The following is a 27123-nucleotide window of genomic DNA, read 5'->3' on the forward strand; positions in this document are numbered from 1 at the left end:
GTTCATCTTCAACAATCCACATTCTGAGTAATTATTTCTTTTTCCTTCAAAGTTCATGAACTTCCTTCCATTAGAATTAAAGAATCAAAATTGAAAACTAACTAAATTTCAAAATTCAAAAATAATAAAAAAATAATAATAATAAAATAAACAGCCTATTTATAAAATTTTAAAAAACAATCAATTAATCATAATCATTATAAAAAAATGTCAAAAAAATAAAAAACCTTAAACAGTTGACATAAACAAAAAAAAAATATTTGAACTAGTTAAAAATGAGCTAGATTTGTAACCAGCTCGTGGTTACCCGTTAACCCGAGTACATATTCAGGCCAGATCCGAACCGGACCTGACTCATGGTCAAGTCTACTAACAACCAAATTGAATATTCAGACACTGAATGAGCAAATATTTAGACTTACACTTGCCTAACAGGCTCACCTGTGCCCGAAACAATCATACATGAGCAACAAGAGTATCACTAACACCCAATGAAAAATGATCAACGAACTTAACGTGTACAACACTACCTCACTTCGTGAAGAATCTTCTGTACTTGCTGGCTCAAATGACCATTCTAACCAGCAAGCTCGAGATGACATGATTTAAGACCCTTCTACGGACTAATCTTGATTAATTGATCATAACCCCTTGATTTTCACAATACATCATGCAACCAAAGTGAAATGACACTAGCTTAGGACCTTCGGATTTGGTATACGAGAAGTTATAGTCATCAATAGCTCTTAGGAAGAGGAGTTCGTAAAATGGGATTGCAACGGTCAAAAATAACCCGTCCTCCACGTCCAACCCTGCTGTGGAAGCGAAAAGCTGGTACAATCAAGCCATCCTCTGAAGGAGGACAAGGCGGAAGCTTTATGCCTACAGCTGCAAGCCTGGTTGGATCCAGAGGCCTAGTGAACAACAACATAGGTTCATCATGATCCTGCATCAGCATAAATTATTCTGAGTTTTATGGGAATATCTATTACTTTTCCACCACCAAATCTGGCATTCTCAAGGGACTACAAGGACTTTGAGCTAGACCATCATAATTTAATTAAGAATGAGACTTAGACAACATATTTGGGTAAGCCCACAAGTTAATCAAAATATATCGCAAAAGAAAGGATACCTGCATCTGCAGCCATCTGTTTGATACATGTCTTATCTTTAACTCCGGCTTTATTTGGGCACTGGGGACCATTAAATGCTTGGAGTCCACTTTTTTACAATGGAAATAGGCAGGACCAGCATGTGGGTTGTCATTCTCTGTATCATCTGAATAACTATAATCATCTCCACTTGATGCAAACTTGCATGAACCTTGTTGCAAGACTGACAACATTATTCGTTCTTCAATAAGCTTTGCCTCATGCTAAAAATAGCCTCATGTTATTGGACATTCAATTTTATAGAACATCGGAAGTAAAGAAGTAGCCAATATAGTAATAAATCACAAATAATCTTTTCTTTTTTTTCATTTTGATGATTCCCATTTCCCCTTGCAATTGCTCAATTTCAATCGTTCCTAGCCTACCGTATCATTTCAACTGTAATGCTAGGATTAATGTCTCAAGTTTCTCATACAAAGATTTCAGGCTGACTTCATTCTGAAGTCATGAGTTTGCCATCCAAAAAACATTGGAATAAGTTGTGCAATCAACCAATTAAGGGTACAGACGTACAGTAGCAAGAAATCAGGCAGCACAAACGCATGTACCTTGTATTTCAGCTGGAGACGTTGAAGGTTGATTTCGCACTCAATGAGATCATGCTTCTTCTCTTCCCTCTGCATGTACATGTATGCTCAAAATCACAATTTAATGTAACTAAAAACAAATTAATGAATCAGCAAAGACACTGAACTTGCAAACAGATACCTGAATCAGAGCTCCCACTACTCTCTTAGCATGGTTCAAGCTACGTCTAACCTGAAGAAATAAATTTGAAAGGGCAATAACATTAAAAAATAGACTGAACCACCTTTTCTTGCCTTATTAGTAAATAGTCAACAGCAGTGCCACAGATGAGTTAGCTACACGGTATTGGACAGTGATTTTTCACCTATAACCTATATAGGGGACTCCATCTGTCCCCTCCAAACCCATGTTCAACACTCAGCTGGAGACCAGCACTCCAAGAAACACCTTACGTTCCTATTGATCACATAAAAATTTATAAAAATTCCCATATTGAACACTTGCGTCCACACTCATATTTGAATCTGAATAACATAGCTTACAACTACTACTAGATTTAATCCTTTTATGCTGTCACTGTTGAAAATTTGAAAAGGGGTTCAATCATTAAAAGCAATGTTATTAAACCCAGACAAACAAGATCAGCCAGTCTGACTAGAAAAACCTGGGCCCAGTCCATATTCGTTCTGCTTGGTTAATTGGATTAGACAAGCAATCAAACCAGTCAAAAACTAGTTCAGTCCACTAGTTTGATCAAACGCAGCCCAATTTGTTAGTAGCCCCAAAACCTTAATTTTTAAACCCAACATGACATTCTCTGTTATTCCCTCAACCTCTTTTGCACAGTCGTTTATGCTGAGTAGTGAGGATCGTACTAGCGATTCCTCTATCAAGTTGTCTTCACCAGTATCAATACTTGAATTTTTATATCTAATTGTTAGTCATGATCTTTTTTATATAGATATAGTTACATTTTTAGTGTTTCTGTCAATATTTATTTTATTCTAGAAATAAGATATTTTATATTAGTTAGGTTGACAATTGATTTCTTGTTCGATATTCAATTAAACCAATTAAGCCACTTGGTCTAGTGAACCAGCCACCTAAAACTTGTCCAATGCAATTAGGCCAATGGACCACAGTGAACCAGTGACCAAAACTTTTCCGATTCAATTTTAGGTCTGGTTCTGATAACTATGAGTATATGGGCCTAATTAATAACTATTATTAATCTATAGTGCACAAGCCACAAATAAAATGCTAGGCTTTTGAATTTTGCAAAGATATCTTGCAGGTGATAAAATTGGTTACCATGGATGAATAGATCCAATGTATGATCACTACAATCATAGAGAACAAAAAGTACAATGATTAGTGGTAAAAAAAATAAAACATAATAAAGGAAAACTTTTCAATTGCTGTCTTTTCTCAACCTCAGCGAACCATTAAAATTGATGAAGTTTGACAGATGTCTAATTCATCCCTAACAAATTGATTTGACCATCATGTCATAGTAGCTTTCCTTCATATCTATCTACTAAATTTGGTGCTATTCCAGTGTGTTTATATTAATGTTACCAATACATACATTATACATATATCAATTAACATGTCTTGGTGTATTACCCAAATTATCATGTTTCAATAGTTACATTGCATATCCTAGTTAGTAAAATTTTGTGGTGTAAACAAACTTTTACTGTCATCTCCCTTATGTATGTATACATATAAAAGAACAATATGCTTAGTAAATTGAAGAAAGCCCTTGCTGAATTTAACTTAGCTAAACACAACATAGTTCACTCATGATTATGCTGCTCGTTTATTACATGGACTCTTGACTTAAGTCCTTAGGGATCTCATATCATTGGTAGATTAGGTACGAATTTAAAATGGTAATTGTTATTCACATTCCCTAGCATGGTACACTATACCTATATTTTTATTTAATTTAATCTTATGTATAATATGAAATTTTTACTAATTTGAGATCTTAAAGTGTATTGTGGTTGGCGTGTGTAATGAGTTAGATTTGGGTTAATCTAGGTTAGGTGGATTTTGAGCTCAAGCCAGGTTTAAATTGAAACTAATGTGTTCAAATTAAGGTCGAACTAGTTAGAGCTTGGTAAATTGGTCAAGTTAAGCAAGTCAACTAGTATAGGTTGGTCACAAGAGTAATTTCATTTAATTAGTCATCGTGGATAGACCCAATGCTAGTGGTGATCTAGTGATTGATTCCAGTATAGATGGATGATGAAGTTGGGATGCCAATGTGGTGGGGGCAGGACAGGATGGGTTGTGGGAGGGAATTATTTTTCCTCATCCTAACTTTGCTTCTCATGCGGATTGGCTTGGGATGAGGCAACAAATATAAAATAAACATATATGGTTATTATCATAATTTATGTGTGGCATGCAAGAGTAAGTCCCAAGAGCAAGTGCTTTCATCCTTTGCATGAATATGTCAATCAAAGGGTTGAAGGTAAAGTGATGTAGCATGAGAGTGAACTGCCTATGCTTCTAGCCAACTCAAGAAGTAATGAGTAGAATACTCTATTCGTAATCTAGGGTTTGCGATCATTGACCTTGCTATAAAAGATCTACGGTCAATATCTCAAATTCACCTTGAAGTTCACTGACCAGAAAAGGTTAAAGTCTATCATCACTTAGAAAAGTTAATAATGAATTAGAGAAGGGAATTGAGCTCTCGGAGGACTACAACTGCCCATTAGCTACCATTTGGAAAATATCATTGTAGACTGAGTAGGATATCAAGATGAATGGTAGCACACATCAAAGTAGTAGTCACTAAGTCAGCTCATTAGTTTTCGAACTGGATTTAGTTGAGGTTGAGCAAACTCTATTCAACATGTTGACTTTATTTATGGCTTAGTCTCAACGAGAGGATGCTAGATAGAGAACAACTACTTCTAGATAATTGCTAAAGGGTATGCCAAGGTTCAAAACTAGAATCTCTCATAATGTTTACGATATTTTAAGGTTCAAAGCCAAGTTGGGTATTCAGGAGTTTCACCTTGTTAAGGATGGACTTATGATGTAAGCATCTCGTTCACATTTAATAGTGTGCACTTAAACAGTAGATGCAAACAATCTCAATGGATCATGTTGAGGCATAACATGAGGGAGATTGCTAATTTTATAGAGTGATGCCTAATGTGTCAGCATAACATGATGCACTTTACTAATAAAAAAAAGGATACAATCGCCCTTGAGGCTTTGGTGCGATAGTAAGAGGTGGGACAGGCTCCAAGGCAACAAGTGTTCGAATCTCACCCGGAACACATTACACCTGGGGGGTTTGAAAAACTTACAATGCTGGGTTGTTCGCCAAGACTCTCATCAGTGCTTCCCGATTTACAATGGTGGCCAGTGGTAAACTTCCGTGGGGCTAACCTCCAAGATTAGTCAGATCGTAAGAGATGGATGAATTACCCAGAAAAAGGGTATAATTCAACTTGAGTTGTGGTCGATCGCCAGACCAAGCTGACTCATCTTTTCTCATCAGCAAAATTGATCCACTGATCAACTAGTAAAGACTTTCTATTGAGAGGTCATCAAACCCTACAATATTTCCCTTATCATTTTCACATGCAGTTCATCCATTTCATTTTTTGAATAGTTGGCTATAGGTTTTGGTACAAATCCTAGATTCAGTATTGCCTTCAACCCATAGAAATCAGTCAACTAGAAGACATTATTCAGACGATTGAGAACCTATTCTTGTGGATTTTGGTGGTGGTGGAAGAAGTTGTTGTATTTAGTGGAGTTTGTATATAATAATAATTTATCACTCACCAATTCAGATGACACTATTGGAGACATAATAGAGGATAGCTTGCTGACCTCTTATGCTTTGGGATGAAATTAATGGAAATGTTAGGTCCTCAATCAGTTCAAACTACCCAGAGTTAGTGCAGATGCTTGGATAGAGATTATTAGTTGCCCAAAGTTGCCAGAAGAATTTTACAGATCAAAGAAACCATGCATTAGAATTCAAGCGATTAGGGAAATTCAATCTCAGAAAAGTTGACTCTTAGATTTATTTGTTGAAAGAGTTTCTTGAGACGGTTTATCTAGTGGCCTGCTGGCCTGCATTTCCACATTCTGTAAATGAATTCATAATGTCTTCCATGAATTTATGTTGCAGAAGTATATACAAAATCTGACTCATATCTAGGAGGGATTACTAGTGTTGCTTCACTCACGTGCATTTTTAAGGAACCTCAAATATGCATTATGGATTGCAAAGAGCATGGCTTACAAAACAAAAATGTGTGGCTTAAGGTTGGGTGAAATGAGTATTCAAATCAAAAGGCTATTTAGGAGCATTAGGATGGCATGCAAGACTGGATAGATATCACTAGTCATGCCTTAATTGTAGAAAATGATTGAAAGGTACACTTTAGATGAGCTAACAGATTTACTTGATGCAGTTTTTCAAAGGATTGGACATTATTTTCCCTCCTCTGCATCTGAGAAAGAAAGAATTCATTAGTTCAAGAAAATAATAGCCAATTTAAATGATGTGTCAATCCTCTTGACACGTTTGAAAGTAAACATCCACTAAAGTATGCACCTTGGTATCAGACTTACTCTTCTTGGGTGAAGACGATGTGCCTTTTCCCTGGGTCTGAACACATTGTACGGATTTGTATCATTAATTGGGGGAGGAGGCTACACAAGCATCAACAGGTCCAGTTTAGGATGTGAAATCCATAGGGTTCTAGATATACTAAGAAACAATAATATAAAAAGGAATCATTTGACAAGTTTAGCTGTGTCAAAGATCTAAAAGCAGACCAAGGAAGCCAATCACCAAAGAGACCAAACTACTATCCACAAATTTGCTAATGAAATGAAAAATCAGGAAACAAAATGGAGGTTTATCTCAAAAACATTAGAATATAAAAGTAATAAGTTCAAGACAATCTAGAATGTTGAGAAAGCAAACTTAGCATTGTACCCTAGAATGAGAAAGCAATGAGTTCCAAATAAGCTAAAACAATGAGAACGTTAATTAGCATACTACCCTAGAAACAGTGAAAGCATTTATCCTCATGAATAAGTTCACAAGAAGAATAATTAATGGTGTCAATGGCAGCGGGCCATGGCCAGTAGGTGGCCTAGGCCCGCCGGGATCAATTGGACTTTTTAGATATTTAAATTTTTAATTAATATTTTAAAAAGCAGAGTAAAGTTGCATACAATGGATCCTTCTCCGGAACCCCTGTGATATGGTAGGCATGGCAAAAACCATCCAAAGATGAGTCGTGCCAAGCACGACCAATTTCATACAAGGCCGAGCTAGACTAGGCCATGGGAAACCCAACCCAGTTGGCACATTGGACACCTCTAAGAATAATAGATAAAATTACATCAAAACGTCCACCTTGGAATTGATGTGGGTACAATTACTCAACCAATAGGATGATGACACATTTCCTAGGTGAGTAATTAGATTGATAAACAAGGATTACGTATGTCAAAGAAACTAATATACTTGCTCCCACAAGGAAGCCACTCATCCTACTTTCAATGGACTTATAAAAAGAGACCAAGTTCAAGATTGCGAGAATTCATAGATTAGCTACTACAGTAGTTTCAAAAGAGGAGACTCTGGAACGAATTGCTCTTCACAAATCAGCAATCCTGCTCAGCTCCACTTTTCTCCACTTCAGTCTTCTTCACCAAATTTAGTCCACAGTGAGACCCCGATTCGTCCAAATCACTCCCTCTTTATTTAACTAGAAATATTTTTCTAAATAACAGTTGAGATGATTTACTAAAAATTAAACAGAAAGTTTTTTAGAAAATAAGAAAGAAAATAAATTATTTCATGAATCAGAATAAAAATAACTTAGTTCCATAGATCTATTGTAGTTTGATCAGGAATATTGTAATAAACCAGTAATTATCCTTCTAATAACTCAAAATTAGATGAGCACGATAGCAATCTTGCATTCGCATTACTAGAAAATTAGGTGATGCCACATTCCAATACAGGAAGACAACGCAGGTAGAGCTGGAAATTTAAATACATAAATATGCACAATCCTATAGGTGATACAAGCAGTGATGTACTGATGTGTTTCTTTCATCATTGTGCCTAGCAGTTGTTTCGAACAGTACTGACCTTAATGTAATGATATGTTTCATTGGAAAACGTGGGATGTCAACTTGTTGTCTAATTGTTGTACTTTATACAAAGAATAAAGAAAAGAAGCTCTTATCTTGTATTACGAGTGTTCATTTATTTTCATGAATAATTTGATTTTTATAAACAAGAAAATGTATTGAGTACAAGAAATTGGTATTGAAACAGCAAAGAGAGGTGATTGCTTTTATTTTGACTAGCAATGTCCTTAAAGGTAGCAAGTCACTGGATCCATGCAGTCCTATTATACATAACAGGAACATAAAACATCTGCTAGTTGTTGTGGAGTAATAGATATTTCCATCTTCGAACAAGTGAACCATCAAAAATTGTACACGAGTTCACTCCAAAATGAAAGTGAGTTTTTCTATACTTCAATTAGAAGCATTTCTTTGAATACAATGCCAACTAATTCTTAGACATATATTGTTTTGAGATTAACCTAAATTGTGTTATTTTGGACATCAGCATGCAAAATTCATCAAAAGAGAAAGATATTCCACCAATCTAACAAGAAGTGCTAACCTGCAACCTGCGTAGAATAGGTTTTTGCCACCTTTCTCGCTGTTAAAATAAATATAGAAAATCATAAGAATTAAGGTTTATGTTTCTGGAATTAGAGACAAGGAGTGATATTCCAAATGCACATGAAACACAGTTAATGAATTCATACATTGTGGGAGACTATAATTAGACAAGAATTAACAGAAAATACATTAAATTGCTGATTAGTGTATATATATATATATATATATATGTTGCTGATGCAGTGAGAAGTATACCTTTTCTTTCCAATAATTATATAGTAATTGCAAAACTGCAGGCTGCACAGATGGAGAATTAAAAGCCTGCAATGACCACACTATTTAGTAACCATTAAGCTTTTCATGATGTTTAAAGGAAAATAATATACATTTTATTCAGATGGGAGATTCAGCGCATTTATAGTGATGAGATAAAGAACATTACAGATTGAGGCTAGCAGAAAATACCAAAAAAAAAGTTTACTTCCATATGGTAATCCAGAAAATCTTGTAGTTAGAAAATAACTTTTTTTAAAACATAAATTGATTAAGAATGGGATACACCAAATTTGTGTTAATATTCATTGCAATAAGGTTTTCTATGTTCCGCATTGGTAAATGGCTGATAATATCAAAAGAACAAGGTAGATAGTTCATCAAGATATGTGTTTTGATCAGCTTATGAATCCAATAACTTGGAAAATGTATTTTTAACCATGTAACCTCTAGTAGACTTAAATGTTTACCACTTTTACCTTCTGATATGGGATTTACAGATATATCATAATCTCATTTGTTCCAAGATGGTATACCATTAGTCATAATTCATCAAGGTCCACACATACTCCAAAATGGACGTCTATGACTTTATGGGTGCATTTGGTTGGGGTTATCCTTGATAACCTCAGTTATCCATCCAAGATTATCAACAAAAATCTTGTTTAATTTAGGTAATTGATAAAATAATGATTCATACCCGACACGTCAGCAAAAGGGATATACAATCCGAAATCGGAAAACCTCATAAAAGTGTGGATTTTTTTGATTTTGGGGTAAACGAAATTTTTTGACCAAAAAAAATCCTTCGATATTTATACTTCGACACAAAAATACCCCTAAAATTTTTATAACAAAAATTTCATTTTAAATTATAAAAACTAAATAAAAAAATAAAAAATATGTGATATTTTATTTTAAAAAAAATGTATTTTTGAAAATATTATATATATATATATATATAAACTAAAAAAACATAAAAAAAGTTCAAAACAAAATTTTTTAAAAAAAAACATAATGCGTAAAGAAAAAAAAGAGAAAAAACGTAAAGTAAAAAAAAGAGAAAAAAAATGTAAAGTTAAATAAAAAGAGAGAGAAAAACGTAATGTTCAAAAAGAGGAAAAAAAAACGTAAAGTAAAAAAATGTAATGTTCAAAAAGAGAAAAAAACGTAAAGTTCAAAAAATAATAATAATAATATTTAGTTTTGTAACGAAGGGTAATACAGTAAAAATATTAAACTAGATTATACATTAAAATCTCCAAACAAACAAGTTTTTATTGCATTACCTAGATTGAACCAAATAACATCAGGTTATGTTTTATTCCCCATAACATTGGTTATGTGATTACCAGGTAATGGATAGCGAAAGTTTCATGGTATGTGACCCGTTATCATCACTATACCCTTATACATCCTCACCTGTCACAACTATCTATTTTGCACCTGTACCCAGCCCATATCATGAACCCATGTACTCAAAAACTGATATAACAAGTCAGATAATCATGGATATCCACAAAATATCTATCTCATTGACATCCCATATTCAAGTGTAGCATTAAAAACCCTCTAGCTCAGTGTTCATAAAGTGAACACGTGTGCCTACAAGGTAATTGAAAATGATAGAAGCATTTTAGGAGTTCCAAGTGAAAAACTCACTAAAGCATTAAGTTAAAATTTCATCAAGGTCATCAACAAAGTAACTGAGTGAATGGATACTGAAATATTTAAATAACCTAATCTGCAAATCATAGTGAACAAAAAATTAGCAGTCATTGACCTCAGCTGCAGCATCAAGCTGCAAATAAACAGGAACAGGAGAACTAAACGTGGGTGTTATAATCCCTGCTCTTTCTCTGGCTTTATGATCCAAAATCTCCAGTTTGAAGAGAAGGGTCTCAACCCTGAAAGAAATTAACAAGTGCACAAGAAAATAACTATACACAGGTAATAGACAATATAACTATAATCTTTCACAGTTGTCTGTAAGGAAGAAAGAATGCAAAGATTTTAAATTTTAAGCAGCATAATCTTTCAAAAAACAAAGAGACAAAATGAAAATAAAGGTTTACCAAAGAATGGAAACAGACCATCATATAAATTTGATTCTGTAGTTAGAACAGCAATGTGCAATTCACAAGTGACCTGTGAAGTCAAATACATGTTTGAAGAAACTGATGAATGCAGATTTGCCTGAGTACTATGCATGAGGAAGCATTAACATGATAAGTGAAATGGAAACATCTTTGCGCAAGCATAAGAAATAACTCATTATTTTCTCATAAAAAGTTTATCTTTGTTTCTCTACACAACTTTTTCCATTGGTTTATAACTGTAATAATGTGATTTTCAATTAAACAAAGCTAGGTATAGTTGAAATTGTTACAATTTAGTTTAAATTTGACACATTTTTAGCAATTTGAGTTCGTAAATTGAATTCATAGTGCAGAAATTAGGTTCTTGTGTTTGGGATCGAATGGGCTTTGAATAAGGGCTGAATTGGATTAATTTAGGAGGACCGAGTAATTCAGTCAAACCAAATTAGACTCAAATTAGACTAAGTTCAGTTATAGTAGGAGATTAGATAGAATAGATTATTTTCCCTTTCTCTTCTTCTCCCTGCTTGAGCATGAGGCCCTGTTTGCGAGTTCTTCCCAGCGCCTAGAAGGAATCCTGCCGGTGCCACTTTACTCTTGATTTGGAACAAAATTTGGTTATCTCATTCCCAATTTGGAAAACTCTTTGGTGATCTAATTTTTCCTTCCTGATTTGATAAGTTGCTAATGATTTGAAAAAACAGCAGTAGTGATGCCCCTCGATTTGAAATTTTGGCGATGGATGTGATCGTGGAGAAGATGGAATTTGACAATGAACCGTTCCTCCTCCCTCTACCTTGATCTGCTCTAGGAGCCTTAAGATTCTTGCTTGCTGTGTAATCTTTTCTCCTCCGCTAGGTTGCAAGCAACATCAGAGGCCAGCTTGTGGCACCAGGATTTCCTTCTCTTTCTCAGATCAGTGCAGCAAACCTCATCCTCCCATGTAAACAACAAATGAATACTCTTCTTCCCATAAGCACGTCAAGGACATCAAAAATCCTACATTCCCGTCCTCTGTAAGATTGGTGTTGATTGATAGTTGTAACAAACTTGGTTATAAAGAGAATACAATGAGGTTGGGTTGCCTCAGTAACAAGAATCATCTTCAATAAGCAATTTAGGAGGTAAGCTTCCCTTTAGACTGCTTAGGAAGTCAAGAAGTCGATGGCTCAACTGATCAAGTTGGCTGGTCGGTGACTCGACTGATCGAGTCAGCTCGACAGATCTTAGGAAGTTGAGAGGTCGGTGACTAGTCAAGTCGTCTCTGTAGGTCAGACTACTCAAGAAGTCGCGAGGTTGGCGACTCGGCAATTGACATGTCACGTGGAATTTATGTTGACCAAGTCTCAAGTCGTGTCATATGGCTCCTGTGTTGACCGACTTAAAGGCCCATCACGTGGCCCCAACTTACCTCCACATCACAAGCTTCCCCTCAAATCTAGTCGAAGGAAGCAGGAGTTCGACTGACTGGGCAAATATTGTGTCAACAACTTCGAAGTTCGGGACATCAGTCCATGTGGTGGCCGAGACGTTAGGGTCCATGAGAAACTAGCGAATACCTCCGGGTATAGCTGATAGGAAGAGCCACAACTCATATTAAAAATGCAACACATACGATCGAACCTAGTGTGAATACAAGGAGTTGATACAGAGGAAATATCGAGGGGCGCCTTTGTCCAAGACAAGGGGAATAGATGCTCGATCCGCGACTATGCCCGAGTCAGGAGAGAAGATAGCTCAATCCGAGACTATGTCCAAATCGGAAGAGAAATAGGTTGATTTGTGACTATGTCCAAATCGGGAGAAAATAGGAAACTTGATCTCAGAACTCCCAAATACCCATGGAGTCAATGATAGAATAGCTCGACCGACGACTATATCCTAGTCAGGAGAGAAATAGGTTGATCCACGACTATGTCCAAGTCGAGAGAGAATAGGAAACTCGATATCACGACTCTAAAGTACTTGTGGAGTCAAAGAGAGAATAGCTCGATCCATGACTATGCTTGAGTCGAGAGAGGATAATAAGGTTTGATCTCATGACTCCCGAGTTCCCGTGGAATCAGAGAGAGAATAGCTTAATCCGCGATTATATCCAAGTTAAGAGAAAAATAGGTTGATCTGCGACTATGTCGGAGTCGGAAGAAAATAGGAGGCTCAAAATCACGACTCCCAAGTACCCATGGAGTCGGAGAAAGAATAGCTCGATCCGCGACTATGTCCAAGTTGGGAGAGAAATAGGTCGATCTATGACTATGTTTGAGTCAATAGAGAATATGAGGCTTGATCTCACGACTCGCAAGTACTCGTGGAGTCGGAGAGAAAATAGTTTAATCCGCGACTATGCCCAAGTCAAAAGAGGATAATAAGGTTGATCTCACAACTCCCAAGTACCCGTGAAGTCATAGAGAGAATAGTTGCGACAATATATGAGTCGGGAGAGAATAATAGAGTCGATATCATGACTCCCGAGTGCCCATTGAGTCGGAAAGAGAATAACTCGATCTACGACTATGTCAGAGTCAGCAGAGAATAGTAAGGTCAATCTTACGACTCTGGGTGTCTGTGGAGTCGAAAAGAGAGTAGCTCAATCTGCAGCCATGTCCGAGTCAGGAGAGAATGGACCCTGAAAAGGAAATTTAATGATGGACATCGTTGGTTCAAAACCAAATACTCAATTCGCCACTATGCTCGATCCGTGACTGCCCGAGTTGGGAGAAATTGGACCTTCAAAAAGGTAATTGCTGATGGGCATCGTAGGTCCAAGACTAAGGGAATAGATGCTCGATCCGCAACTATGTCCGAGTCAAGAGAGATTGGATCCTGAAAAGGCAGTTGCTGATGGACGTCATTAGTTCGAAACCAGAGGAATAGATGCTCGATCTGCGATTATGTCCAAGTCAGAAAAGATTGGAGCTAGTCCAAAACTAGGGAAATAGATGCTCAATCCACAACTATATTCAAGTCGAGTGAAAAGGGCAATTGCTGATGGACACCTAGGTCTGAGACCGAGTGAAATAGTCGATGGTCACCATGAAGTACCTTCAGGTAAAGCTACGATGAAGAGCTACAATTCCTATTTAAAATATAGAACTAAATGCATTAGAACATGATGAGAAGTTTTGAGGTGACCTCGCCACTACCCAGGAGATAATAGCTCAATCCATCAACTCCCGAGTACCAGTGGAGTCAAGGGGGAATATAGCTTGATTTACGACCATGTTTGGAGGATAATAAACTCGATCTTACAATTCCCAAGTACTTGTGGAGTCGGAAAGAGAATGGCTCAATCCGCGACTGTCTGAGTCGGGAGAGAAATAGGAGGCTCGATCTCATGACTCCCAAGTACTCGTGGAGTCGAAGAAAGAACCTGTCGATTCGTGACTGTTCCAGTCGGGAGAAAAATTGATCGATCCACGACTATGTCCGAGTTGAGAGAGGATAATAAGTCAATCTCACGGCTCCCAACTACCCGTGGAGTCAAAGAGAGAATAACTCAATCTGCGACTATGTCCAAGTTGGGAGAAGATAATGAGCTTAATCTCACAACTCGTAAGTACCCTTGGAGTCGAAGAGAGAATAACTCGATCCGCGACTATATCTCAGGAGAGGATAATAATAAGCTCGATCTAATGACTCCCAAGTACCTGTGGAGTCAGAGAGAGTGGAATAAAGTTGATCTCACAACTCTCAAATGCCTATGGAGTCAGGGAGAGAAATAGAAAACTTATCTTATTATTATTATTGAGTAAGAAAAAAAGGATGCAACTATAAAAGATAAATATGACAATGAGTATTAGGAGACTTATCTTGCTAGTGAGAGTAAAGATCATATTGATGTGAGAGCCGAGGCCGTAGAGGCAATATAAAAATCTTTATGAATGATAAGAGCTACTGTTTGTAAAAGAAGTGTCCCCACCAATATGTTTCCTCCGACAAAATAAATGAAAAGTAGCTTCCTTTGTTCATAGTCCTTTCACAAGAATCTGGCAAGTAATATATTGCAGCACGATCCCTCTTTTGATCATACTCTCAAATTCCAAAGGGACCTCCTCAAGCCTACGCATTCTACATAGCAAATGCCCCAACATGATACTCAAATCTAAGTCTTGATCAAAACCATCTTTATTCATCTTTTTTATCGGCTATATAGCCAGCTCTAGTCTCTCTCTCTCTCTCTCATAGCATTTTAATCAATAGTTGGTATGTGAGTCGCTCTGGAGAGTATCCCAAATGAATCATGTTGGTGTAGAGGTTCATGCCTTCTTCAATTTTTTCAAACGTGGAGACAAACCTAAAAAAATAATTGTAAGTGTAAGGGGTTGGAGATGGAATAATGCCCTTTTATATCATCATCTTTATAACTTTGCTGGCGCCAGCAAGGTCCCACTTCTATAGAAACCCTTCACCAGGGAATTAACTGTGGAGATGTTGGGAGAAACACCATAGAGAGGGAACTTTTCAAGCATCCCACGGGCCTCTTTGAATCTACTTCCTCGAATAATGCATCAACGATCAGATTGTACATAAGAGGGTTGGCCTAAATCTCAGTAGTCTTAATCTCTTCTAGTAGGGTGAGGGATTATTTTGAGTGGTGCATGCAGCACAATCCCTCTATGAGTGTTCCGTAGATGACAACCATGGGAGTAACTCCCTCTTGTCTCATCTGATTCCACAACTTCTTGGCTTTAAGTGATTTCTTTGTGTGACCTTCCTTGCAAAGGGCGTCGACGAGGAGCTCAAAGGGATCAAAAGCACCATCTTCCATAGAAATGGCTTATGGGTGTCGTCGGATGTAATACAAGGTGCGAATGGTAGCGGAGGGCGTGCCGGATCAACCGTAGCATAAAAAGAGGGAGAGGAGCGTGTAGGAAAGGATGGGTGCCAAAGGGGCAACGCTAGAGTGGAGCAAAAGAGAATCTAGTTGGGAGGAATTGGTGGTCATCCGGAGGAGTCAGCCAGCGGTGGCGATGTCATCTCGGTGACGGGTCGGCAGTAGATCCATCCATGCGAGATCAAGGACGGCACGTGAGGTGTACAGATGGCGCAAAGCAGCGAGGTTCAGTTTTGGGACAGTAAATCTCAAGCGTCATCGGGTGCTTAGACATGACTATCCTCGCCTGTCCCTTTTCCATTTCCTTCTTTCAGTCTTTATCCAGTGATGATTTTGGCCCTCGCAACCACAAACGGTTATAAATTGAATGAAAAATTGACCGACTGCCATGGCAAATACTTGCAAGAAAAACACGGCATAATGAAAATTTGATAGATTTGCACCGATAATGTTTCAATTGACCGATTTAAGAAGAACATCGAGGTAGTCGCTCAACGTATTTCGCTCACGTTCCCCACAAATGGTGCCAAAATATTCAAAAATCTCACCATGATTGACGTGATGGTAGAAGTCCACCTCGGCACAAAGAACAATGACGTTGAGGTTTTCTCCTAGATTTCTTCCCGTAGTGCGGTGATTCCTATGGACAGTAACAAACATCAAAGTGCACGATGGGAGTTACCCGGCAAAACCACTCCAATGCCTAAGTATGCTCTGAATAGCTTGTACAAAAATAAATAGTTGTTCATTGGAATAAACAATGTGAGTACATAGTAGGAGTTTTCTATTCTCTCTTCTATTGTAATTTTCTATATAATAATGGGTATTCCCACTCCGTCGGAAGTGAACTTTTCCACATCAATTCTTTCCACATGGTATTAGAGCTTTAGCCTCCATTGCTAATTCTCTCTTTTTTTCCTTTTTGCTTCTGCATTTCTTCATCATCATGGTCGATTCTCAAACAACCATCCTAACCAAACTATTGTGTCTGATGACTATAATTCAGTCAAAAAAAATTGGTGATATGTAAAATATTCAGACTTCCAATAGACTCAATAGGAAGAATTACTTAAAATGGTCTCAAATTAGGGATGTAATCGAGCCGAGCCGAGCCGAACTCTTGAATGTTTGAGCTTGGCTCATTTATAATCGAGCCGAGCTCGAGCTTTATTTAACGAATATATTCATGGCTCACGAGCTTATTCGAGCTTTTATCGAGCCTAAACGAGCTGAATAAGTATAAATTATAAATTTAAATATTCATTAAAAATTAAATTATATATTTAGAGAAAATTATAATATTCTTATCAAAATTTATAATTTTATTCTAATAAATAAATTTAATATATTTGTCTATATTTTTCATAAATAGAGTGTAAAATCTATAAATTTAATATCAAAACTATTATTTTTTTAATTTAAAAGTTGATTCATGAGCTTAACGAACATATTCACAAGCTAACGAGCCGAGTATTGCGAAGCTTGAACTTGGTTTGTTTATCTTAACGAGTCTCATTAAATGAGCTCAAACGAGCTTTTATCGAATAGAGCTTCGAATAGCTCACGAGCGGCTTGGTTCATTTACATCCCTATCTCAAATTGTTCGTACATACCTCAAAGGCAAAGGAAAACTTATCCATATCCTTGAGATAAGACCTGCCACAACTGATCCAATTTTTGAGGCATGGAATAAAGAAGACTCTATGATTATGTCTTAGTTATGGGATTACATGGAACCATCCATCAATGGTACATGTATGTTTATTTCTATTACTAATGAAATTTGAGACTGTATTACCTCACTTACTCAAAAGCCTGTAATGTTGCACAAATTTGTGAACCCAAAGTCAAAACGGGTACTACTAAATAGGGAGATAAATCAAATATGCCATAGTTTTGCAAAATGTGGCACGAACTAGATTACTACCAAGTAATTGAGATGCAATGTGCTGCATATGTTGTTGTTTTAAAGAATTTTATTGAAAAGGATTTTTTGGATGGCTTAAATCTTGAATTTAATCGGGTTCGAATCTAAATCATTGCCTCATTGGCAGACAACATATCGTCTCTAACAGAAAAGTGTAATGCTAGGAAAATTGACGAAGTGTGATGCTTGAGCCCCAACCCATGGCTTGATCAACCCTTGCTGCCAAAATTGATTCGCAGGAGAAAGATAAATGTGGTGTGACTCCAATTAAAGACAATAAAGTCCATCTTTGATGCAACTACAGTAAGAAATCGTGTCACACCAAAGAGACATGTTGAAAACTACTTGATAAAAAACCAAGTCGAGAATGGGGAATTCGTGGGGGCAACACAAACCTCAGGCACACCTGATTAAGCAGTCCCATATTCATGATAGCTCGATCCTAAGTGGATTCAACATTGTAGAAATTGGGAAACTTCAAGGATTGTTGGGTTCTCTTGATACTCTCTTAGGTATCCCCTCACTCCCTATTTGTATGAATACCTCAAACAATTTTTTTTGATAGCTTATGGATAATAGATTTCAGTGCCACAAACCACATGACTCCTAATTCTCGAATTTCCCATGCTTATAACCTCATTCCAAGTAACAGAAAAATTATAATAACCAATGGATATTTAACTACTATTGCTGGTTTTAAAAATGTTCACTTTACCCCCGATTTTATCCTTAAAACGTCTTCCATGTACCAAATTTGTACAAGTGATACCACCCTTCATCTCAAAAGTTTTACATCTCGACTGATATTATCTTCTTTGAGCATACTCCGTTCTTCTCTGAGTCCTATCTCAGGGGAGATTTCAGTGACAAAAGATAGCACTTGTTAGTCATTTGAACCTATTAACGCTCTTAATCTTCCTCCTACTCAAGTCCATATCAAATTCCCTTCTATTCCTATTCCATCTAGTGAGTCTCCTCCAAGTGTTTCTTTTGATACTCCAAGTACCCCTCAAGTGTATTCAAGTAGAAAGCCCGCTCTAAAAGCGATACAAGTCCAAGAAATCTCCGACCCTAATACTGGGATCATGGTAAGATCTGACTCACCTTTACAATCTATTGAATCATCCACTGACCTAATAGATAGTCTTGACCTTCCCATTGCAGTTAGAAAAGGTACCAGAGAATGCACTAAACACCATCTCTACCCTTTATCTCACTATGTTTCTCTTAAACATCTATCACTAGCCCACAAAAGATTTATTGTGAGTGTAAATATCATGATTATTCCCAATACTATTTATGAGGCATTGTCAAAAAAAGGGAATGGAGAGATGTCATGAGTGAGGAAATGGATGCATTAGAAAAGAATAATCCATGGGAGGTTTTTCAGAAGCTGAAAGGGAAGAACATTGTTGATTGTAAGTGGATTTTCACACTAAAATACAAAGCAAATGACTATCTTGAGAGATATAAGCTAAGTTGGTGGCAAAAGGTTATACTCAGACTTATGGGGTAGATTATCCGGAGACTTTTGCTCCAGTTGCAAAAATAAATATGGTCAGAGTGACACTATCTTTAGTTGTACATTTCAACGGGCAACTCCTATAGTATGATGTGAAAAATGCATTTCTCTATGGAGATTTAGAACCTCCCACCAGGGAGATATTGGTAACAGGGAGATATTGGTAACAGAGTATGTAAACTAATGAACACTTTTTTTTTTGTGTAAAACAATCTCCTAAGACATGGTTTGGAAGATTTGCGAAAGTCATGAAGAAGTTTTGATGACATCGTTGTAACGGGAAATGATAAAAAGGAAAAACATGATCTAAAGCAGAAATTGATAGAGGAGTTTGAAATAAAGGAAATGGGCAAACTAAAGTACGGGGTTGAAGTAGCATACTCTAGCAAAGGAATTTTTATTTCTCAACAAAAATATGTGACTGATCAGGGAAGATTGGGTGTAAGCTGATTTCATCCAAATCACAAGATAGGAGAAGCTAAGGAAGAACAAGTGTTGACAGAAGAATGTATCAAAGGTTGGTTAGTAGACTCATATACCTTGCTGACATTCGTCCAAACATAGCATATGTTGTTAGTGTAATCAGTCAATTCATGCACGATCCAAGAGAACATTAGCTTCAAGCTACTTATAGAGTATTACATTACTTGAAAGGCACTCTAAGAAAGAAAATTTTGTTTAAGAGAAATGAGACATTAGCTTTAGAAACTTATACAGATGCAGACTGTGATCAACTACAGGATATTGTACTTTCCTTAGTGGTAATATGATGAGATGCAGGAGCAAGAAATAAAATATAGTGGCAAGATCATATGTAGAATTAGAATTTAGGGCTATTGCTCAAGGATTATGTCAACTATGGTTGAAGATTATTCTGGATGATTTGAAAATCAAATAGGAATGCCCCATGAAACTCTATTGTGACAATAAGTCAACTAGCTATCAATATTGCTCATAATCCTATTCAACATGATAAGACTAAGCATATTGAAATTGATAGACATTTCATAAGGAAAAATTGAAGGAAGGATTAGTGTGTATATCATGTGTCCCTTTAGAATTACAATTGGTTGATGTGTTAATAAAGGGACTGAACAGTTCTAGATTTCATGATCTTATAGTCAAGCTGGAAATGGAAAGTATCTATTCCTTAGCTTGAGGAAAGTGATGAATAGCTTGTACAGAAATAAATTCACAAGAATAAACAGTTGTGAGCACAGAGTAGGAAGACCCTTAAATTAAGAGATTTAGTTAGAAAGATATCTTTAGGAATAATTAGTTTTCTATTCTCTCTTCTCTAGTAATTTTGTATATAATACTAGCTACTCCCATTGTGTATGAAGTGAATTTTTCCACATCAATTCTTTTCACACTAAGTCATCATGATATTTCGATGAAAAAGAGGACAAAGTAAATGAGAGAGGTTGAGTTAGCGAGAGAGAAACCCCTTCTGCGGAGCATGAACCTAACCTTTTATAAATGTGAGGTACCCTACTAGATCATGGAGAGGTGGGGAGGAGATTATGGGAGGAGTGGGCAAGAGATTATGGGCGAGAGGGGATCATAGCCCTGTCTGCCTCGATGATGTGGTAGATGCAGATCAAGAAGTAGGGAGGTCGGTGGCTCGGCTAATTGAGTTGGCTCGGGAGGTCAGACTGCTCAGGAAATTGAGAGGTCAATGAATCGGCTGATTAGCTGGTTAGCAACTCGGCTAATCAAGTTGGCTCAGCATTCAGGAAGTTGGGAGGTTGGTGACTCGGCTAATCGAGTCGGCTTGGTAGGCCAACTGCTTAAGAAGTCAAGAGGTCGACAACTCGAATCGAGTCGGCTCGGCAATTGACACGTCACATGGAGTTTATGTTGACTAAATCTCGGGTCATGCCACATGGCTCCTGTGTTGATTGAGTTAAAGGCTTGACATGTGGACTCTTACTTACATGTGGTAGGAAGTAGGAGTGGTTCGCGTCAAGAGGGAAGAAAGGAGCACAAGCATGCTAAAGGGATTAGGGATAGTGATAAATTATAATATCTAACTTATAAACTTTAACTTGTCCCTTATAAACTTATTACTCGTACATAAAATTTATAAATAATAAGTTATCTAACTGTTAAAAAATTTATAACATGTATTATGCATCATATTATCTTATAATATAAGTTAGGTTATATTATGATATAATTGTCATCAGTTGTACAATCAATTATAATTTATACGTTAGTAAGTTAGTTATATATTATTATGTATATATTGATTTTAGTTTATATTGATCAAATATTAGTATTTAAATTTTTTGAGTTACTCATGTCTATTTACTTATATCCTAAAATTTGAAACTTTTTTTAAAGTGTCTTCATTTATAAAAATCATGTATCCAATCAATGTAAAAGTGGATGTGACTTTGTCTGTAAGAGTTAAAAGGAATCTTATATAACTTTAAAAAAAATCAAATGATATGACTTGAAAATTTGATGTCCATCTTTAAAATTCTAATTTAATGTAAATATATAATATCTAGTCAAGATTGTTGGAACTAAGATTAAAAAACAATAAGCATAGAATTAAATCCTAATTTGTTAGATCATATCCTAATTCAGATCCTACTTGAGATTTGGATCATTTAAAACAATTTGGATCATAAGATCTCATAGTTATCGTAATCTTGACTACCATGTACATAGTCTAAGACTAAGATATAAGCATGTTCCAACACTTTATACAGACTTAGGCCCGCTAGTCCTCTATCAGACTCAAATTTGCCTCGAATTTAAATCTTTTATTTCTTTCTATCTACTTTTCATTCACTCTTTTATCCTATATGTTATGGTCCTGAGTGCAAGATCAAGTCACATGTCAAGATCCGGATCCATACATAGTCATGCAACACATAAGGGGGAAGGAAAGGGAAGGGAAAGACTCATCCTAGACAGAGTTCAAATTACTCAATTTTTCTTTTCCCCTTTATTAATAATAACACTCCTTATATAAGGAGTCAAACATGACACGATTCAGAAAAAACCAACCCATAAAGGAAACAAGGAATCAAAAAAGAAATAAGGAATCAAAAATAGAAAAACTAATTAGGTCATTATTTGTTTCTACTATAGTAGTAGTTAAATTAAGCCATTATTTGTTTTTCTACTAATTAGGCAGTTAATTTATTTCTATTATAGCAATAACTAATTTGCTTCCAACTATTACGGCGTCCACATCATCACTCCCCCCCCCCCCCTCAATGTTGAGCTTATCCTCAAGTTTGAAAGCAAGGTATAACGCCAAGGGAAATTTCCGAATCCACTTCCTCCTCTTCCTCACCTTTCCTGCCATCATTAAACATTTCAATCCAAAATAGACACTTACACTTGTGGCCCATGGAATAGGACTCATCACAGTTAAAACAGAGATTCTTGGCTCTCCGTTCTACCATCTTAGCGCGGGTCAGACGCCTGAAGAATGAACCAAGTGGTCATATAACCAAATATTTCGTTGAATCTTCATCGGTTTCCTTAAGGTTGATCGCTTTCTCCTCTTCATCAGTAAGTTGACTTGTAGAATATCTTCTCCTAGTTCCTTTTGATGTAGTTGCCCTTACTTCTTTTGAAGACGATGAAACTTAAGATCTAAAACTGTAAGCATTTTCACCAACTTCAAAAGCTTATGTATCTTCACTCGAAGTCAAATTATCATCATCAAATACTAAATCATTTTCTTCATTAGTGTTATATTTCAATCCCACATCAACTATTCATTGCTATCGTCTATCTCATCTAAAAAAAAAAAATCGGATCAATAGTGTCACACATATCATATCGACGCCTCAAAGCCCTATTATACGTAATAAAAATTAAATCATTTAAATTTTTTTGCATCGGCTTGTTTCTTCTTTTAGAATGAAGCTTCACACAAAATAAAAAATTATTTTTATTTTTATTTTATAATAAATTTATTTAATATTTTCTTAAATATTTATACTTGTTCAAAATCGTTCTAGTTTCATTCACAAATAGAGAAATTAGTGTTACATGCATGCTACGTAATTAATTAAAAGGATAATTACAGGTATGGAATGAACTTTAAAAAGTTTAATTTGGGCATGATTACATTTGTACGTCTCGCTTCAATGATGCGAGAAAAATTGTGTCGCAAGCGCGCTTGTCGCCTCTTACAAGACGCACACTTAGGGCGACTAGGCACAAGAAGCTCATCAGACAGCACCTTGGCCAAGCAAGCACCTTTAATAACTATGTTAGGAAGTCAGAGAAACTAAACTACCTTACAATTGTAAAGAACTAGCATCACATTTACAATTATTGAGCTAGTTTCTAGAGATGTCATATTATATTGTGATCATTGCTGCCTTAGGAATTTTACCACGAGAATACTAAAAATATATATATTTATTATCTTAAGATTAAAATCAATTCAAATTAAAGGGTACACTAATGCACATTAGATAGGTTCTCTTATACATAAGCAATCCACAGGCTATTGCCTTCTCCTAGGAGGTAATGTGGATTGTTCTAGTCAATAAACAAACTGTAATGGCAGAGCATAAGGTAATGGTCCTAGCAACAAGTGAATTTAGTAGTGTTGAACACTTGACCATCTAGTTACTTTAGGAGCCTATAGAACCTATGTACTTCTATTATGACAAACAAGTGTCCATATCCAACCTCAAATCCATTAAAAAACCAGAACAAAACACATAGAGATCAATTGTCACCTTTATCAATGATAAAGTGTAATCCAATCAAATTGTCACCTTATTTAGCAGCTCCAATGACAACTAACAAACTTGCAAACTAAATCCCAAAAAACTTAGAATTGAGTATATATTTACGGTTCCACAATACATCAACTAGCTTGGGGGAGAGTACTTGAGAGAGAGTATTGCGAGCTTAGGACTCAAAATGCAAATGACATTACTACTAGGGACCTATTTGTAATGTTTACATTAAATAATAATATAAATAGGTAAAAGGGGGCCACCTAAGGTAATTAATCGTATTTTCCTATTAAACACTTGAGGAAAGTGGTTGGTGTCAATTGGTATGCACATTTACATTTGGTCATCTAGACAATACTAGTATTGGATTTGAAGTTTTCGCACAACTGGTGAAATATTTCATTATTTCAGTGTTATTTTATTCCCTCACTTCTCTTTAGCACTTATGAGACGTGATTTATTTTAGTGCTTTTAGACTCCATGCTAAGTGGAACAAAGGCTTAGTTGTTTCCTTTATTATAAATTATCCTACTTCATTGATATTGTTGTACTTCTGCTTTTTAATCTTGTGTATTATGCTATTTTATGCTCTGTTCAAATTGGTCACAAGGCAGGAAATGTTTCTCATATCAACAATAACTTGGTTAAAGAGTAATTAGAGTTCAATCATTACTTTTCTGATGAAAGAATCTTCCTCTCCCGGTTAATCTCTTCAAGCCAATCCTCATCCTCATTATCAAGGTCATACTCAACAGATTCACAAATCTCAGCCCTAGCTGAAAAGGGTAAACAGACATTTAGTCAACATTATCATGTACAAGATATGCAGAATATATTAATTTGTGTTAACTTGGATTAAAATCATGGTGGCAAACCTCCTCTTCCACGTATATAAGAGGCGGTCTGTGCAAACGTGCGAGAATAATCTATTTCATATGTATCCACAATGTTGAATTGTGGAGTAGGAATTTCTTGTGAAATCTTCTTGCCAGGAGTTGGAATTGTCTAAAAAAAGATGCATGATATCCATTAAGTTACTGCCTCAAAAATGAGTTTACTTTCACTGTTATGTAACCACAAAAATCACTAGAGAAAAGTGCAATCTATCAAAAAGAACAAACACTTTTCTAAGAGAAGCAAAACTAGCTTGTGCAGTTTCAAAAGAAAAAGGACGGTTTCTTTAGTTTTTCCCTTTATGTCTTTAGATATGGTTCAATAATAAAAAAAAATGCAATGGTATTTATAATATGCCTTCGGAACATACATGTGGAGTAAACTAGTGTAGAAAGGTGAACAAAAATAATTTTGTAATGCATACAGAAAGTTCAAGTTGCTTTAAAACCGTAGAAAGATCAAAATACAATTTAACAACATGAAAACAAGAACTCAAGCACTGAGAATCCTCCAAAATTGTTCTTCCATAGAAAGCACATGAGCATACTTGTCAAAAATTCACTTGTGCAATTCAATAACTTGAAAGCATCTCTTTAGATAAATAGGTCATTATACTTAACTGGCTTGATCTTTTACATATTCTTTGTTAAATGTTCAATTGATTTCATTATAATTAGATTAGCAACAATGATAAATCATTGTGATACAGGAGAACATGAAGCAACAAATTCAATTTGTCCAAAAAGAGATGAGAATCACGGCTATGGCACTAGAAGAATATGAAGCAACAAACACAATTCATCTAGAAAGGGCTCCAAATCACCTCACTGTCATTCTCATTAGCAGCACGATGCAATGGTGAGTTTCGAGTGGAAGGGGCGATAGTGAGTGCTTCATCATCCTCAAATTCCTTAGCAGATTTTATGACGGGAAGCTTCTTATGAATGTCAAGAGGACGGGGCCGGATTGACAACCTACTCATGTCCACTTCATCTCTCTTCCAGTCCTTAATTTCTCTGCTCACTCCAGCCGCTCCACAGAAGCTCACTCTGCAGGCCAAGACTATGTTCACCAATAACAGACAAGCAGCGGATAGTCAAGTCCAACTCGCTCAGAAGCCAACAAGATTATTTTTACCTCACAAGCACTAGGGCTCGCCAATCATAACAGTAGTTGCAACCAAAAAATTACCAACAGCTAAACTTGAAGAACGAGCTTAAACCGAAGAAGCTCCACATCCAAGAGTTTCGAATCCTAATCGAGCAAAAACGTCAATTCCAATGTAAGCCACGAAGCTTCTCTAACCCGACTAACGACCTAGATTTTATCCAGCACAGAAGGCACAGCAAGGAGCCTCCTCGTTGGCGAACCCATCCAATGCTGGCGTCCTCAGACAACCTGAAAAGCTGTGGCAACCGCAATACGACGTCAATTCAGGGTCGAAACGGGCCCAGAATAGAGCAGACGCGCATCCTCCGAAGCATGAAGATTCACAAAGTTGGGAGCAGAAGTGGAAAAGAGGATCCTCAGTTATTTTCTAGGGTTCGAAAGAGGCGAGAGAACAAAAGGGAGGGAAGTGAGGGAATCGAAGAGCTTCCGCCTCGTTCACTCCCCGCACGTAAAGCTCCCACTCGATGCTCCAAAGCGGTTGAACACTGCACTGTGGTGTGGTCTCTCGCTCTCTTCACATCGATAAAACACCGGCCTTGTATTTTAGCTTTGGGACGAGACCAGCCACGCTACTACGAGATCCTGGCGTAAAAGTTTGCTTCCTCTTCTGAACTGTAATTAAAATTAGCTCGAGCTCAATAATTAACTATAATAATTAATAACATATTATTATAATATATATATATATATATATATATATATATATATATATATATATATATATATATATAAAAGCCTCTCAAGAAACATATACGTAAGTTTCTAACGTAAGTTTCTAGGAAACATATTCGTGAGCTAAACGAATATATTGATGAACTCACAAACTAAATACTCTTAAGTTTGAGCTTGAGCTCCGTTTGATAATATTTTCGAGCTCAAAATCAGGCTCGAGCTCGACTCATTAATTTAATCGAACGAATTTTTTTTTCGAGCCGATACTTGAATAACTCACGAGCGATTTAGCTCGTTTACACTCCTAACTATAATAGTTGGGTAGAGTTTCAACATCAACCCAAATAATAATAATAATAATAATTACTGTTGTTTTTTTATCCTATACTAAAAACGTGCATAGCAAGATTTAAGATTTATTAATGGCTTATGAGCCTATCTAGAACCGTTAATTTACATAAAATTTATCGAGTTGATCTATCTCATCAGATAATTTAAATGAGTTAAGTTAAAATTTTATCAATATATTTAAAAATTGATCTAGGTAGAGCGGTCCGCACAAATTGGTATGTGATGGACTTGGGTTGGCTCACAGATTGAAGA

At 36.3% G+C, this 27123-nt stretch overlaps 1 protein-coding gene across 5 annotated transcripts; it reads right to left on the reverse strand.

The window, feature by feature from the left end:
- Nucleotides 1-259: 259 nt before the first annotated feature.
- Nucleotides 260-26462, reverse strand: LOC122056638. Of its 5 annotated transcripts, none has more exons than XR_006133341.1 (13): nt 25502-26462; nt 24660-24789; nt 24458-24560; nt 10772-10826; nt 10462-10585; nt 8661-8726; nt 8404-8442; nt 6318-6398; nt 6149-6196; nt 1884-1934; nt 1724-1792; nt 1136-1378; nt 260-946 (listed from the first exon to the last, which is right to left on the reverse strand). XR_006133341.1 is itself a non-coding variant. In XM_042618696.1 (13 exons), exons 2-13 carry the CDS (start codon nt 25658-25660, stop codon nt 737-739), a joined length of 1323 nt encoding a protein of 440 aa, XP_042474630.1. In that variant the 5' UTR covers nt 25661-25727; nt 25816-26460; the 3' UTR covers nt 260-736. The 5 variants fall into 5 exon arrangements, 3 of the variants coding, with proteins under 3 accessions (XP_042474630.1, XP_042474636.1, XP_042474622.1); XM_042618696.1 differs by lacking the exon at nt 10772-10826 and having other exon boundaries at nt 25502-25727; nt 25816-26460; XM_042618702.1 differs by lacking the exon at nt 10772-10826 and having other exon boundaries at nt 260-914; nt 25502-26461.
- Nucleotides 26463-27123: the final 661 nt, after the last annotated feature.

This window comes from Zingiber officinale, chromosome 1B, assembly GCF_018446385.1.
Source record: "Zingiber officinale cultivar Zhangliang chromosome 1B, Zo_v1.1, whole genome shotgun sequence".
Lineage (NCBI taxonomy): Eukaryota > Viridiplantae > Streptophyta > Magnoliopsida > Zingiberales > Zingiberaceae > Zingiber > Zingiber officinale.

Excerpts from the sequence above, each read along its gene's own strand:
- LOC122056638 (XM_042618696.1), bottom strand. The coding sequence starts at position 25,660 with ATGAGTAGGTTGTCAATCCGGCCCCGTCCTCTTGACATTCATAAGAAG. Across the intron at positions 10,586-24,457 it reads AAGATTCTTTCATCAGAAAA|GGTTGAGACCCTTCTCTTCA; the intron begins GTAATGATTGAA and ends AATTTCTTTCAG. Across the intron at positions 947-1,135 it reads ACAGATGGCTGCAGATGCAG|GATCATGATGAACCTATGTT; the intron begins GTATCCTTTCTT and ends ATGCTGATGCAG.